The 17357-nt window shown below is 33.0% G+C and overlaps 1 protein-coding gene across 2 annotated transcripts; it reads right to left on the reverse strand.

Moving 5' to 3' along the window:
- Positions 1 to 119: 119 nt before the first annotated feature.
- LOC135581579 (sulfite oxidase-like) lies at positions 120 to 12764 on the reverse strand. Of its 2 annotated transcripts, XM_065081175.1 has the most exons (12): positions 12604 to 12764; positions 11308 to 11420; positions 11150 to 11212; positions 11013 to 11049; positions 10778 to 10859; positions 6421 to 6539; positions 6166 to 6261; positions 4999 to 5109; positions 4821 to 4922; positions 2397 to 2444; positions 2099 to 2314; positions 120 to 446 (listed from the first exon to the last, which is right to left on the reverse strand). In XM_065081175.1, exons 1-12 carry the CDS (start codon positions 12676 to 12678, stop codon positions 318 to 320), a joined length of 1191 nt encoding a protein of 396 aa, XP_064937247.1. In that variant the 5' UTR covers positions 12679 to 12764; the 3' UTR covers positions 120 to 317. The 2 variants fall into 2 exon arrangements, with proteins under 2 accessions (XP_064937247.1, XP_064937248.1); XM_065081176.1 differs by lacking the exons at positions 11013 to 11049; positions 11150 to 11212; positions 11308 to 11420 and having other exon boundaries at positions 12604 to 12724.
- Between the last annotated feature and the right edge of the window lie 4593 nt (positions 12765 to 17357).

Genomic DNA, 17357 nt, shown 5'->3' on the forward strand with positions numbered 1-17357 from the left:
ACAAGTTTGGAAACGCATATATATATGTAGGTTTGGCACTAGGGATGATCATCACCGGAGTCAGTCATCCAAACATCACATCTCTACCGTCGACTCATATGACAGACACATAAATAAAATATGGGGTCCAACCACCTGCTGCTGTAGATATATTGGTCTGAGCAGAATTGTAAATCTACAGTAACGGGTACAAACAGGTGACGAGGGAAGTAAACAAGTTCCGTGCCAGTTTGAAATCTACAACTTAAAAAGTTCCTGTTGACATGAAATCAATCGGGTGGAAAATAGGATGTTGTCGATTTTTTACCTCCTTTGTTTCACAGATTGGAATTCATCCCTGGTGAGGCTCTCCGTACTTGGACCTTGTGCCACGATGTGTTCAGTATACCTCTTAGGTTCCATATAGCATCTACCTTTTCAGGTTGGACATTTGCAGCAGTGTCCACCTGCAGAGATTGAATAGATACAACTCAGAAAATAACATACATAAATTTGAAGCAAAAGAGCATATTGATAATGCTAACTCAAGTAAGAAAGCATATTGATGAAACGTGTCCAGCTCATCAAAACTTGGGAGTTATGAGATCCAGTGGTCTGGATCAATATCTCAACATGGAAGCATATTCTAGCAAGTGTTGCAATATGATAACAGTAATTAATATCTGTGTTAAATTCCATCAAATATATATGTAAAAGCAATAACTGGTCCTAAGGCATTCAAAGGGACAATTAATATGTCAACTGCTCATGGATTTCCTAGAAATAAATCGATTCCTAAAGACCTAATAAATATTAAACATCATCTTATTAGTGACTAGCAGCAGCATAAGCACTACTCAATGCATAGGATTTAAAAAATATGTTGTTCTGTCTGCAATAACAGTTTGAGGAACCTTGATTATTGAAGGAATACAAAAATTAAATAACACTATATCAGTCAAAACTGATTAGTTTAAAACTGATTTAAGCACAACACCGACGATAGAATTTAAAGAAAATCTTTGTCATTATAGCAAAGGTTTATTCAACTCTGATAAGAAATCATTGATGCATCACATCTTGGAAACCATTATCCACTGATTCATCACATGGATCTGTAACAATGAAACGAACGTCACTGGTTAAATAGGAACCTTTACAGGACTTGACGATGATGACATTTTTTTGTCCCCACCCATTTAAAGATTAAGACCATCAAGTCTGCAGATTGCTTAAAAACTTAAATGCACCATACAAAATCATCTGTCTTATTGAACTCTATATAATTTCTACCAGAGGCATAGTTCAGATGCATTTACAGAATTAATTTTCAACACATCTGTAGCAGAATAAAACAAGAATTTACTAACTAAAGTCAGGAGAGATTTGAACTGCTAAATTTTTTAACTCATATATACAATATCAACAAGTCATGACTCAATTATTATGGATTAGTCACATGAATTTTTTTCCTGTCATTGTGCTCCATATAACACAATTTCATTGTGCTCCGTTTTGCACTTCTTGTAGTACTAACACTAATCAACTGAGTTGTCTAACCATATCTATGAATTTTATTTGGACATGTAAATACCATCATCTTAAATAATTATCCCTTGTTATATCGACAACACCTAATTGTTTATAGATGCAAGAATTTTTCTATATTTCCTAATAATTCTGTTTATTGACCACAACACTTACATCTCAGCTAAACAAACTCCTAGTGCATGTTTTCTTACCCACGCAAGTATACTCATATGTGTGAATATATTAATAAAAAGCTAAACTATAAAGATTGGCCAGTTTTTACTTTTCATGGGGTCTTCAAAGTTCAAACAATGCTCCAATGAAGGTTCCCAGGTATATTCTGAGGTTTTAAAAGAGCAAGATCAGGATTGAAGCGGATGATAATGGCCATATGGAGGTCATTTCAGCTACTAGTATACTTTTAGTAACAACCAGAGTGTTCTGTAAATTCTTCAGAAGACCCGGAACTTCTCTACTAGAATAAAAAAGACTGGATAAGCTACCAAGATATTCGGAAGAACTAAATGACAACATTCAAGTAGACACAATCCAAGTTCCAAATAGCCGATTGCGATAGTATAGCCCTTACCGCCTTAGCAATAATCACAGCATTTTCCGGTATGTCAACAGTAGCTTTAAATAGAACCCATGCCCACTTGTCATTGTTCATATCATCAGATTGATATGGTATATTGCGTCTTTGATATCTCTCAGCTTCCAACCATGTCTTTCCCCCATCAACGGATATATCTACTCTCTCAATTCCACGGCCACCACCAGATACTGCATATCCAGCAATAGTAGCCTGCAATACAACATATTAAAGTAGATTAAACATATCACCTTAATATTTAGATATAAAGGTCTAAACCAGTGAGTTCACATACCTTTACTTGATTTACAACATCCACATCCTCTAAAGAACATATTGCACACTGTCAACCCGATAATCAGTATAAATTAGTATAATTATTTTTTCATGAGAATGTCACGAAAAAAAAACAGTAATTGGTGTGACAACATGAAAACATAGCGAACAGTTTGTAGTTCTATAAGAAAGCTTAAGATACTTAACAAGGTTACATTGTCAAGTATCTGTTGAATCCCATTTGAACTTTACGATTAACATAAAGTCTTTCAAGAAATTATTTATATTACTAGACAATAGGTCACTAAAGTTAGCCTCACTTGTAACCCAGTTTGAGATTGAATCGACGCTGGTTGCTCAGACAAATACTGAAAGCAATACTGACCATAATTACATATTTCTGTCAATCATAAGAAGTACTTGCACGCAGCTAAATCTACACAAAAGCGGAGGATTTTGGCATTATAGTTGCCCTTCAGGATACAATAATAGAAAAAGGAAGCTTTAACCCTTAAATTGCATGAACTGCTCAAGAATCTCCCCAGAGAATTTCATTACAACAAGACAAAAATAAAAAGAAGCCATAATGTCACAACAATTTAGGGTTAGCTACATGTATCCATTTCCGTCATGGATTCTGCATGAGACAATATCCTTACTATATACCACAGAGATCTATCATGTATATCACTGGTAGGTGCACTCATTACCAAAATAAAACAATAATGATCAAAAGCTAATCCTTAATTAAACCTATAGTAGTAGGAAACCCGATAGACACACTTTCAGTTGTTCTAATACTAGTACTATGCTATCTTATGCATGTCTTTTATGATGCAAATATAATTAGAAGATATATCTTTCTTTTTTAAACCCACTATCTTTTAGAACTCTATCAGAGGCTTTTTTAATAAAAAATAATACGCATATTTTTCTCTTCTCTATACAACTTCATTAATTGCCTTAAACAAATAAATAACATATATGGTTAATTTTTTTGCATAAAACCAAATTAAGTCTCAGACTTATTCCATTTCACATCTTATTTTACATTTAATCACCCTTTCCCAAAGTCTCATAGTGACTCATTATCTTAATTCCTATAACCTTTATTCTTATAAATTGGTACTCAAAAGCTCATCCTTGACAAATAAGGCTTCTTTCTCTACTGAAATTTTGTTAAATAAACTTAACTCGTCGACCAAGCTATGCCTTAATCTCCCAATTTTTTCAAACCTTAATATGAATAACATTTGATCTCACTCTTACTTTTATCTTTCCTAAGATTTCTTTCGCCATATTTGTTCTAATTTTACAAACAAATCTATGATTGCCAAACCTACTATTATCTATGATTACCTTATTTGTTTATCAACAAATATGAGGACCAAACCTATTATTATTATAAAAATAAGTTCATCTTTTCTTAATCTTCATATCATTAACAGATATACTTATATCCTTACCCTTTATACATCTAATATTATTTAAGTCTCTATTCTTTCTTTCTCTAGATTTTGAAAGTTGAAAATTATTATTTCCCCCCAGCCCTAGCACCTGACCTACTATAAAAAGTATATCATAAATCTTGTATTTTGTCAATACTTACATTTTTGTTGCCTCTTGTTTAGCTTTTATAAATCTTCTAATCTCTTCATTTTTAAAACTTGAATCAATATTTAAAGCATGATCCTTTTTAATAATTGTTTTTATTTTTACTTCTTCGTACCAACACCAACTCTCTTTTAAAATTACACCTCATTTGGATTTTCCAAGGATCCCCCAAGCCCTGCTCCTAATATTAGTAGTCATCAAAATCCACATCATATTGATATTTTCTTAACCCAAGTTTCAGATCTCCTCTTTTTGCATTTTATTCCTCTTGTCAACACTTTGTAAAAACATGCGGTGAAGGTGCCTCGAGTTACTTCCAAGTGACAACCTAACCCTATAAAGTGGTTAAGATCCATATTCATAAAACCTGATAATTTTATGCTGGCTATTGGTGATCTAATGCAATACTTCACCTTCTCCATACAAACTTGGGACCGAGAATGGCGGTCTTCCTTAAAGAATTTTGTTAGAATGTTCAGAAAAGATTGTATAGCCAGAACATTTAACTTAACAAAGACATTGACAAAATAACTTAAAACTAATAAGTCATTTAGCAAATGTATTCATGGAACTGATTCATTGATGGATGTCACAAATTACTTTGTTCCATTGACCAAGGGTTTAAATTTTTATGTAAAATGGATCATTTTGGGAAACAATCGTCAAAGATGAAATATGTTGTCAAAATCTTAATATCAAGAACATTTCTATTGTGCCCTTAGCTTTCCCTTTGTTCCCTTCAAATGAAAAGCTAAAATTTTAATGACTCAAACTAGTGCTACTTTGCAAAAAAAGCTATGATATTGGGGTACAAATGAATGCAATATACCTGCACAGGAAAGTCCATTTGTGCCTTCCTGGTCAGCCAATTGATATTATCCCAATTAACTGAAGGTGGAAACATTTTGTAATCCTTTTGCATAAAAAAACCCTGTTTTGAGGAAGACAAAGAACTAATAAATTTTACGGAAGATAAATTTTGATAGTTTAACAAGTTCAAAAAAAACCTGGCATTCATCTTCAATTATGTTGATGTGATCTAACCATTTTACAGATCGTGCACCAATTACACCAGGAACAATCACCCGCAATGGATATCCATGATCACGATTGAGGATCTTGATATGCAACACTCAGAAAAGTTAATTGTAATGTTCCATGCTAAATGATGATGGTACCAAATAGAAGCATCAAATTGATATTGAACATAATGCTAACATCTGGAAAAGCCAAATGCTAACTCAAATAAGCATCAAAATTAATACCAAATAAAACAATAACATCTGGGAAAATGAAATGCTGTCTTAAAATACTGAATTACCCAAATATGAAACATACTGCAGAAAGAGATTTGTGGCGGAAGATTTCAGTTTCCCAAATAGTTACTGTTTCTCTGTTGAAATGATGAACCATAGATGGCATGTTAAATTAGGACAGTTAAGCAATTATTTATTTGTCAGTCTACTGATTTAACAGTACAATCTAAGCATGTTAGATGATGTTAAATATTCAATCCATTATCAGTTCATCTAAGAACTTCCATACCAATGGCTTGATATGTGAAACAAACAATTTGACAAAAAAAAGCCCTTTGGTGGTTATTTGCTAACTCTAGGATGAGGTATTTGATCATATATTTATATAAGTTTGGTAACATGTTGCATCTTATATTAAAATGAAAAAAGAATGCTATCATCAGGATGGGAAGAGAGTTCTATCTCGATGGCTGAAAAGTGTAAGCCATTATTTCACTTTCTTGAAAACCTATTTCTTCAATGTTGCTTTTCTGATATAATAAACATATATTGCAATAAAAAAAGATTGCATCCAGTTGTCCTGCAATAAAAAAAATTCAAGCAGCTGAAAGGCAGTACGAGAACAAGCTTGATACCATGCATGATTCAAAGAAAGAAATCTTCTCGAGTAAAACAACAAAGGGCTTATATCACAGAATCAGCATAAAAAGTTGAAAATGCAACATATTCAAGGAACTGATGTGGAGAACTTAGCAAAGATCATGCAAGAAACAAGAAAACAGTGATAAATGCTAGACATCATCTAAAATAATAAAATTGTAAAAAAATCAGACTGCCTTACTATGATAATCATGTGAAATAAGAGAACCCCCTACAAACAGAAACACCACATGCATGTAGGTACTAAGTACTCATTACCTCCCCATTCATTTCATATGCAAGCAAAACATCAGCTTCAGGATTTGCCGCCTGCCTCAAGGATATTGATGCCTTGTAGGGTCCACCATTTTCCTCCTAATAAAAGTACAATATAATGTATAAAACATTCAGGAACTCTATAACGAAAGCAGCAAATTGGCAGTCAACATCTAAAAAAAAAAGATTTAACTATACCATGATGGAAACTGCAATCTGGTCTCCTTAATTAACTCATACAAAAGAAAAAGTACTCACTTTGCACTTGTCAATGCTAACAAATTCAACATGCTTCCCTCCTAGTGCCGAGAATGAAGAATATTTTGATATTCCAACAAGCTCAAGAACATCAGCTAATTTTGCACCTCCCCATATTGCTGCGGAAGGTCACTTTGCAAATTTAGATTATGGTATACAGCAAGCAACAATGCCTATATATAAAAAGGTTTAAGAGAAGTATCTAGTACCAAGATGCCTCTAAACATCATAGTCCTAGAACTATAAGGGTGTAACAAGGTTATAAAAGAATAGTTAGAATCTTATCATACTAAACACTTCTATCTCAAGGTTCTAGAAATGAGTCTAACAAAGCAATGTTTTAGCATCATTGGTTTTGGATGGAACAATAGAAGATGGGAGCAATGACTGTCGTACCACCCAAAATTGTACCAAATGAGCAGGTAAATATCAGTTCGCACATGGACTGATACGTGGACCACTCCCGATTTGAGCGATCCGGTCCAAGTTAGAAAAAAATAAATAAAACAGCGATGGGACCCATCCAACTTAGTATTAAAAAAAGGGGAAAAAACCTAAAATAGCAACTGGCGCTTGCATCTTGTAAAGTAGCTACCGCTGCTGCTTCATGAGCCTTCTTTTCGCCGCTGCCATCTTCTTGCGATACCACTGCCACCATTCATCATCGTCACTCCTACCATTCGCTAGTGTCTATCTCCCAAGTACACTCTCACCTCTTTTCCTCCTCGTCTTCTTCCTTCTTCTTTCTCCTTCATTGCTTCTACTTCTTCTTCTTCTTCCTCCTCCTCCACCGCTTCTTCTTCTTCCTTCTTCCTCCTCTTCCTCCATTGCCTCTCCTTCTTGCTTCCTCTTCCTCCTCTTCTTCGACCCATCCTCTTCTCCTTTTTCTTTCTCTCTGAAATGTTAGTACATACCAGTGTACCAATACATGGTACACCAGTATGACAGGTATTTACCGGTTTGACCAGATCACCCGAACAGGTCTGGTACCCAACATAGCATTCCTTGGATAGGAAGATTACTTTCCTTTCTTTTGTCACTTAGTTCATGTCCAAGTACTTACATGCACGTTTCTCACATATACTTCATATTGTTCTCGACTTAAGCTTGACACCTTTCCCAGGTTTTCATGAGTAGATCATCTACACTCACACATTTGTAGTAAATGGAAACTTGCTTCCAACTTTGTCTACAAAGTCCAGTTCTATTACTCTAAGAACATGATAAGTTCACTTAGGTGATCATTACATGTCAAGTTGTTTGGATTCAAAATTCATTTGGTTAGCAAACCCAACCTTGTAGGCTCAAGCATGCACCTTGCTTGAAGTCCAACTCAATCACTCCCTCCCTCCTTACTGTTGTTTCTTGCCTCACCGGTGACTGCTAGGATGCTACTTGTATGGTTGGAAATTATAGTGAATTTTGAAACATATTGGAACAAGAAGCCATCACTAGAAAATAATAAGTATCTATAGGTTCCAACAGTGGTCCATCACATAAACTCCCAAGTATCATTGACAAGACTAATACAAGAAGAGTTGTCCATGATCATAGGAGTAAACTATCAACTTGGATACAGGTACGCATTTCAAAAGGAGGTAAGATTTAGTTGATAAAATGATTAAGAGAATAATCAACATAGTTTGTTAACAAGAAAAGAAGTGTGAAGGTGACAACAAAGTCCGAATTAGGAGAACAGATATTTATTATTGTCAGTTCTTTAGCACCTCAAGTATGACTATGTAATTTAATCAAAAGGGAACCTTAGAAAAACTTTGTTAAAATTATTTAAAAAATACCTATAGGTATGGACAAAAAGGGAAAGAGCATGGAAACGTTAGAGTTAAATCTCCATCTGAAAATGATAGTAATCGGCAACAGCCTGATCAGTATGGTACTAGTATGAGGAGAGATACTGGCACTCTACACAGGTTAGTATGGCCAATACGGACTAGAGAGAAAGGAAGAAAGAGAAGAGGGGAGTTGAAGAGTTGGGGAGGAGGCTGAGGAGCAAGAGAAAAAGGCAGAGGAAGCCATACTTCTATTAGAGTAAGTGACAATGCAAGGACTAGGAGGTGGCAACAATGTAAGAAGGCAATAGATGCATACCAAAGGCAGAGGAGTATATAGAGGCAAGGTCAAAAGCAAGGGCATAGGTTGTGGCAAATGCAGATGTGATGGCTTCAGATATATATATATATATATATATATATATATATATATATATATATATATATATATATATATATATATATATATATATATATATATATATATATATATATATATATATATATATATATATATATATATATATATAGAGAGAGAGAGAGAGAGAGAGAGAGAGAGAGAGAGGACACACAAATGTGAGGAGAAAGAGAAGGGAGGCATTTGAGTAATGTAAAAAAATTAAAAATCCCTGTTTTGGTTCTAAGCGATTGATGTAGGACGAGTTCGCATTGAACAGAGGACGAACAGAGGAAGTATATGCTCTTTTGAAAATAGAGGAACGGAAGGAGAGGATGATAAGAAATGAAATGGATAAATCTGATGCAGAATAAGCAGCAGATTCTTTTTGTGAATAATGGAAGGGAAAGAGAGAGAGATAATCACAGGTAGATAACAGGGGAGTGGTAACTAACTAGAGATCATTGTACCACTCATGCATAATATGCCATATGGGGAAACATACTTTAATTTATTCATTTTTCTATATCCCAGTTACAATCCTTTTTTTACTTTTTATAGATCCCAAGTGCAAGAAAAAAAACATAAAAATATAATAAAAAATATAATAAAATTCAATAAATCAAAATATATCATTCATTGCAACTTTACTTCTCTGAAAAAATAAATTTCAGATTTACTTTGGGAAATAGTTTTGTTTTTGATGATATATCTTTTTGATATATTTTTCATATCTATATAATCTTCGATTAAAAAGAAACTTTAGGAGATTTAATCATCCTTCCATTTTCTTTGTAATCTTCAATCAAACTAATGATTGTCTCCAATTTGTTTGGCTACCTTGTCCTTCTTCTTCGACAATCTTAATAACCATTGTAACATTATAGTAGATATTGTTATGTGACAACTAAAGAAATTTGCAAAACATACCCTAAACTAGTCAAAATTATTCAAGAGAAAAATAAATCAAAATTATGCCTCGTCATATGAATTCACTGTATTGGAACTCATCTCGAGTTCAATTAATTGAGACATGAATCAACCTTGACCATGGAATATCTCGACTAAAACAGAACTTATATACCAAACAAGTGGATATTTTCTGTGAATAGCGGAAGGGAAGGAGAAAGAAAACAATAATAAAAAGATAATATGAAAAAGTGATAATTATCTAATTCACTCTAGTTCAAGGCCTCACACCTCCACATGTTTGATACGTGGACAATGAACATCTAACACCGCTCACACACAGCATACCATTCACACATAGCATTAGAAAACATACTTTCATCCATTTATTTTCTCTGTGTCCCAATTACAATCTTTTTACCTTTTCTACAGAACCTTAAGTACAATAGAAAAAATAAGACTTACAAGAAAGGAAGAATATAATAACATCCCATTTATCAAGGCTATCATTCATTACAACTTTTCTTTTCTGAACAAAAAAAAATTTCAAATTCAACTTGGAGAATGATTTCCCATTTGTTGATATATCCATTTGATACATTTCTGTCTCTACATAATCTTTAATAAAAATAGACATTTGTTTCTTTAGATAAATATTATTGTTTGTTTTTTAATATATATTTTTTGTTCTTTCCTAGATAATGCTATATCCATGATCCCTCCTAGACCTTGCTTTAAGCCTCCTCCATTTGGTTGTCCTATTTTTTCTTATTTTAGTTATATTATCATTTTAAGCAGTATCTTCCATCAAAAAACCTGCAATGGAAACAATGAAGTAAGAATGTAACAAGTGTTAGCATCCTAATTGAAATGTCCAATATGAAACAGTTGATGTTCACAACTCCATCATATATTATATGCCATGTTTCTTTCTTTCTTTAAATATTTGTACTTAATGTGTGTTTATGTAGTTGTATGATTGTGGTTGTTCCTACACACCCTCCTCGTTTGCCCAAGCTTCAACCTGAGGCTTTCAAAGGATAACTGACAGTGAATGCTTTAGACATTTCAAAAACTTGAACAGAAAAACATCAGTAAAAGCAGCAACATATATATGAGATAACAAGCATTTTTAGGTTATCACTACAAACGGAATTTGATGGTGTTAAGTAGAATAATGGTCTCGATCATATTAAGTTCATTTTTCTCAAGAATGATGCAGACATCAAATTAACAGTTCATTCAAGAGTATGATGTGTACCATTTCCAATAGCAGAAACATCCCACCCAACACCTTTCACTGTGCGTGCTTTGCTCATTTCCGTCCTTCTATTACCTGCACACTGCACAATTTTCAACTCAGAACAGCACAAGAGGACTTGTCTCCTTATTGACCATTTAAACGCAAAAGATAACTGACAATGTGGAATAAATATGTATACATGATGTATGTACCAATGATGAAAATACTTATATGTGTATTTAGGGCAAGCTACCTGTAAGGTTGCAACGACATTGTACTTGGGCAGCCTCCTATAAACCATTTAGCAATATCAGTTACTTTTTTAAAACCTAAAGATAAGCAGCATCTTAATTTGTGTAACATATAAACCTCTTTCCATTTATCAAGTACCTTATTTCAAACATAGATATCTCTAAGGGCTTCTCCACCAAACCACCTATGCTAACATTATATCTGTTTTACCAAAATAGAAAAGAAACAAAACAAGTATTCAATATAGGCAAGTCGAGTATTCTTTAGCCTGGAAAACAAAACTGACAAAAGATGACCTTTGAATGTCATCAACTACTGGGATTGGTCCATGGTTTCTCTTGTAGAAAAAATCGATAGGAGTAATGTATGACAATAGAGCTGCACGATGAGGCTCAGCATTAAATGGCTCCTGCACCAGAAACATGAAAAAAAAAAATGTTTGATGCAGATTTCAGATATGAGACAGTTTATTTTTGAATGCAGGTTCGCATGAACAATTATGAAAAAATTGAAATTGAACATGCAGAGATAAAGAAGTTATTCACCTTTTGAAGTGACTTCTACTTAAGAAAACAAGAGGTATTCGTACAAGAGAGTAACACTATTTTGCATGTCATGAAAAATTCTGCAGCATTGTAACTTTATAGAGATTAAAACCAAGACAAAAAGTCTGGACGATGGTGCACCACATATTCAAATTACTCATCATAAGTGTTCGATGCTACAATACAAGTATAATGGCTCTCCAGGACTTGAGAAAAAGTTATATGCACTACATCTACTACAATTTGAAGCACTGCTTATCCTGCATAGCCATCTGCAATAGTTAGCTCGACCCTATGAGAATTGTCCCCCATAAATCAAATGGCCATATGAGAATTGTCTGAAAGAAAGAAGTAACAGATGACATTTAAGACCAAAAGCACAACAAGACAACATAAGAAATTGGCATTTTACATACATACAAGATAGTATGCATCAACTCACCAAAAAAAGTCCAAGTTGATGAGGTTAAAATCATCATAATAGCATAACATTCAAAATGTAATGAAGTATGAGATCCAAGAGGTTGAAAATTTTATAGATCTACTATGATCTAGTAACTATTACGATATAATCAGACTAAAATATTATTGCGTGAAATACAATAAATGAAACTAAGAATTAGTCCTTTGATCAGTAAAACACAAAAGTCGGTTCCTTCCTCTCATGCTAAATTCAGAAAAGCTCATGGTGCTCAGAAAACATTTCATTCTCCTGAAAAGATATGTATACGTGGCAAACAGTCGAAAGAAGTATAAATTCACCAATCCTCAAAAAGGACAATAAGTATACGTAAATGAAAGCAGAGGCAGAAAATATGAAACAACCCTCGTAAGAATGAACATAGTCATTCTATTTCGCTTCATAATCGATTCATTCCAGAAAACTAACAATTGACATCTACAATGTACAGAGCAGAGATAAGATGACATAAGGAAAGGAGCCAAGATATCATGCTAGGTCTTAGATCAACAAACTGGCGAGTAGTTAAAAGGACTGATCCATCTAAAAGAAGTGGTCGGAAGGTCCACGAGACCGGAGATGAATACCTTGGAATTAACCTTCAGCGACGGGTGGCGAGGGGGTTCTTGGGAATAATCGGACGGACCTCTCAACCCTGGCATCCTCTCTCTCTCTCTCTCTCTCTCTCTCTCTCTTCTCTCTCTCTCCACAGATTGTTGATCTGAGAGGGCCGGCTTTATACTATTTGGCGGAGTTTCCTCGCCATAAAAAGTTGCGTCCCCGTGAAAGCACCGCCTCACACGCGATGGGTCCCGCATTTTTCATGCACTCAGCCAGTGAAAGACGGAATAAGGTTTGGGGTAGGTGGAAAAAAAGAACATGTTTTGTCCTTACGGTATGAGTCTGTGGGCCGGCTAAATGGAAAGAGGTAACCCGTGGCAGGCACGTGCGCGATTTTGTTCGTTCGTTCTGCGATAAATTTTATTATGTTGCCAACTTGCAATTATATTTATATCTTAAAATTGCACTTCCAATATTATGTTTTTGTTAATACTTGCGAACAATCGAACAAATAGAAATATATTTCCTTCTTATAATGTGGTTGGGAAGACTGAAGAGGTCTAAGAAACGAAAAAGGAAGAATAGATGTATTTTAATTTAGCTTTATAAAGCTTTTTTTTACTTCAATATATATTGTAAAATTATAATAAAAAAAAAACTTAACATCATGCCAAATCAAAAAAATATATCATTATAATATTCTATTTATGACATAATTGGTGAGTACGACCCTGAAGAGAAAGTTTCTCTCTCTCTCTCTCTTCGACCCACCCCTAGTTTGTGCATTGTTCTTATCAAGTTGGAGTTCATATTTAAGCATCTTATATGTTATTTATTATACTAAAAAATAAATATTTTAAAAAATACTTATATTTTAGATAATTTTTCAATGGATAGATACCCTTTTATTTTTTTTTTCTCAACCAGTCACCTTTTAATTTTAAAATCTTAAAATATATCCCTACAAAAGTCCTATGTTTTTCCATGTATTATAAGTGAGTCACCCTATGGACCAAATGATAGGGTTGTTTGGTCTGGGGATGATTTGTGACTTTACAGTGTTTTCTGAATATAAATGAGAAATGATGCATGATGCTAGAATTTATAGATGGTGTAAACTTGAATGAATGAAAAAATTAGAGAAATAATATCGTTATTGTGTTTTTATGTTAGCCTTGTAATGTTTTCTAAATGAGAATAAAAATAATGTAAGAATATCTTTTTATCACTTGTACGAAAAACATGATGGAAACGATGTCCTATTATAATTGTTATATTATATGCACTGAAATTAATTAGAAAATTAAAGTCAATATTTTTATATTAACTTTATAGTGTTTTTTATTAAGACTTCATGATAACACTATAATGATACCGATGATAGATAGATAGATAGCTTACTGTATATTATTGACATTAGATTTGTTATCATGTTTAATATAGGTTTTTACACAAGATTTCAATCTAATTTCAAATAATCTCACTTTAAAATAGTAAAATACAATTTTAGGTACTAAAAACGAACACCCACTCTAGGATTATGGTATCATAAATTTGATTGCTTATGTTGATGTTAACTTTGTAGAATGTAAAATAGATATAAAAAGTATATTTAGAACTTGTTAGTTTGTAGGCTATATACTTGTTTTTTAGTTATTCAAGATCAAATTTTCATTATATTACCAAATGTATGTTGTGTATAAATAATTTGGATGAAACATTGACTATCGATTCTGTTTAAAAAAATCTTTATAAAGTATGATAATATTAGTGTAATTTGATTAACAAAAAATCTTATTTACTAAACATATTGACATTAAATAATATTTTATTAGAGATCATGTTAGCAATCATAATATATTATTCGACTTCATTGATACAAAATATAAATAGACAAATATATTTACAAAACCTCTTAATGAAAAATAATTTAAAAGGAAACTAGCTATATCAAATTTCTTTGAATGATGGTACATGACCTTAGAAAGGATATTATGTTTGAAATTTAAAAAAAAAAAGAGAAAAATATCTACACCAACATCTTGAGACTTTTTATGAATATTTTAAGATTTTATTTAGGCATTTTTGACTCTCAGCTGAGTAGCTTGAGTTGTTATTATGTATATATTTCTCCTTTTTTTATAACAAAAGAAAAAAAAATTAGTGATGTATATCTAACTTTTGCTTGTCTTTGTTGATGAAAAAAAGGGAAGAAGGAATAACTCATGTCTGAACCGAAAGAATTATGATATTTTTATGGTTATATAACTTATGTTTGACTTATTTTATATGTTTAACATATGTAAATGATTAACTTATGCTTATCTTTTGTTTTTAACTAATGGTTGGTGTTCTATCTAGATGATAATTGAATATTATACTTTAAAATTCAAAACTTGATTGTATATTGATCATTGGGCTTAAAATTGGCTAAATAATAAAATTGACATGATCAACTTGAATTCAAGACAAACATTTAAAATGATATATGGCTTTTTTTTATTGAGATCAAGTTTATCATTACCTAGAGAGTTTTGTTAAAATCTCATCATCAAGATTTTAATGATGAAACTAATTAATTAATTTGATAAGCTAATATGCTTTCAAGATAAATGATACAAGAAATACGGTATAAAATGAAGAAAAATTTATATAAGATGCCTGAACCTTTAAATTAGTACATGTGAATTGTACTCTTAGAATGTTTCTACTAATCATGAAAATTAGATATTCATGATTCTAAGGGCGCATGAATCAAATATAATTATGTAAGGATTTAATATCAAATGTCATTATATCTTCTCTACGGTCATGATTAAAATGGTTACTGAAATTAAAGTTAAATTTATCAACTATTTATTAAAATATCTTATATTATTGTACAAGTGATAGGTCTTAAGTTCGAGTGAACATCATATATATTATTTAATATGATAAAAATATATACTATTTTTTTTTAAAAAAATATATCATCTCATTAAAAAATATATATTAAAATTAGAGTACATAAATGAAAGTCTAGAAGATTGTATTGAGAGAATATGAGGAATCTCAAAATAATAAATAAATATCATACCAAAAAAATTGTGATAGATGGAAAGACACTCTTTTCATAAATCAAGATTTAAATGGAAATAACTATGCCAAGGTTGTGATCAACCAACCATACCTCCAAACTGAAAAAGAAGGCTGGTAACCAATGACACAGCGAGGAAAAAAAAAAAGAAAAAGTTAAAGATTTAAGAACGAGCATAGAAGAAGAGATATAAGAGAAAAGATTGTTTTAAAGATGAAAAGATCAATCTCAAGTTAGAGCATCAAGATGTTGATGATCTCACAATCCCCGAAATTCAAGATTAAAATCAAAGAGACATAAGTTTAAAAGGGGATATATCTTATAGTTGGTATAAATAGAGAGGGAGGGATTCATGATATTGATAGCAGGGAGAAAATATATTTGTGCGAGGAAATACTAGAAAAGATTATTGGTCTCCTCGACTGTACACCTAATCACCACTTGTGTTTCTCTCTCTTATCTCTCTCGTGAAAGATATCAAGAAAACAAGAGGGAGGGATAAAAAGTGTCAAGAAGATAAAATAATTGTGAGGATAAAGAAAAAGATAAGAAAAGAAGCAAGACGTGTGTTGTCGATAGATTAGTTGCCTCCATGTCAGTATGGATTTGCTTTCTTATCGCTAAGCGCACTTGCAAAAGATGGATCACTACAGGTGCAGGCAACGAAATCTATTCCCTTTAGTAAAAGAAACCCTCTTCAGGACCTTACATCTTTCATCAAGATGATGGTCTCGGCCATTTGCTGCCGAGTTACGTGCTCTCCCGTAGGTCTGTATGATGTGACAATTACGATGGTCAGTAAGCAATCGTGGCCCAGACACTGCCACTTATTCACTGCATCTACAGAAATGACGATGACAACTACAAGGTGTTGGTGTCCTAACTGGGATCACAATATCTACTCGTGCGTGCATTCCAATTGCATGGAAGGTCTGCAGGATGGCTGCATACGAAGAAGGTTTCTTGTTCTCTGTTGCCAAAGAAGTAGACAGTCCCAGTCGTGAATCAGCATTATTTCATGCCAAAATGTAAGGTTCCTTCAGCAGCACATTCACTGATGTGTTTTGAGTGTTCCTCCATCATTATCTTACCACCTCCAAGTAGTTTTTGTTCTGACCAGAGCAGTCATGGAGGCCAGGATGATCATTTAAATAACGAGCATACTGGGTATATCAGTTCATTGTGCTGCTGATGGAAAGCTGAAACAATGCGCTGAGCCAAAAACATCTTTGTGGATTAAAATTATTGTTTACTATATCTACCTAATTTTTCTCCCTAGTTGGATGATAATGTCATCACAACCATGGCCAAACGATTAAATACTGATTCGGCCTCTCGGTCCCAAGGATGATCATGCTTTGCATATTAGGTTCGTAATAAATGTCGAACGCAGATGGATCAACGTATGATTACGGCATGAAGGAATTTATGCGGGATGAGAAGAAGGAAGAGGAAGAAAAGAAAATTTATGTGGGATCTAAGGCCGTTGTTTACTGATATCCCAAGTACACGATCGATGTAATATCATCATCTTGGGTTTAGCAAATTATGTCAACTCAAATGTCATCAACAACAGTTCATTAGAATCATCAAAATCAAATCGAACTGAAATTTACGTTAAGCCTCAGACGACCAAACAAATTATCTAGTGACTATGACGTGAGGAGATCGATTACTGGCTATAAAAAAAGAGATTAGTGCAAC

The sequence above is a fragment of the Musa acuminata genome, chromosome BXJ1-8, assembly GCF_036884655.1.
Source record: "Musa acuminata AAA Group cultivar baxijiao chromosome BXJ1-8, Cavendish_Baxijiao_AAA, whole genome shotgun sequence".
NCBI lineage: Eukaryota > Viridiplantae > Streptophyta > Magnoliopsida > Zingiberales > Musaceae > Musa > Musa acuminata.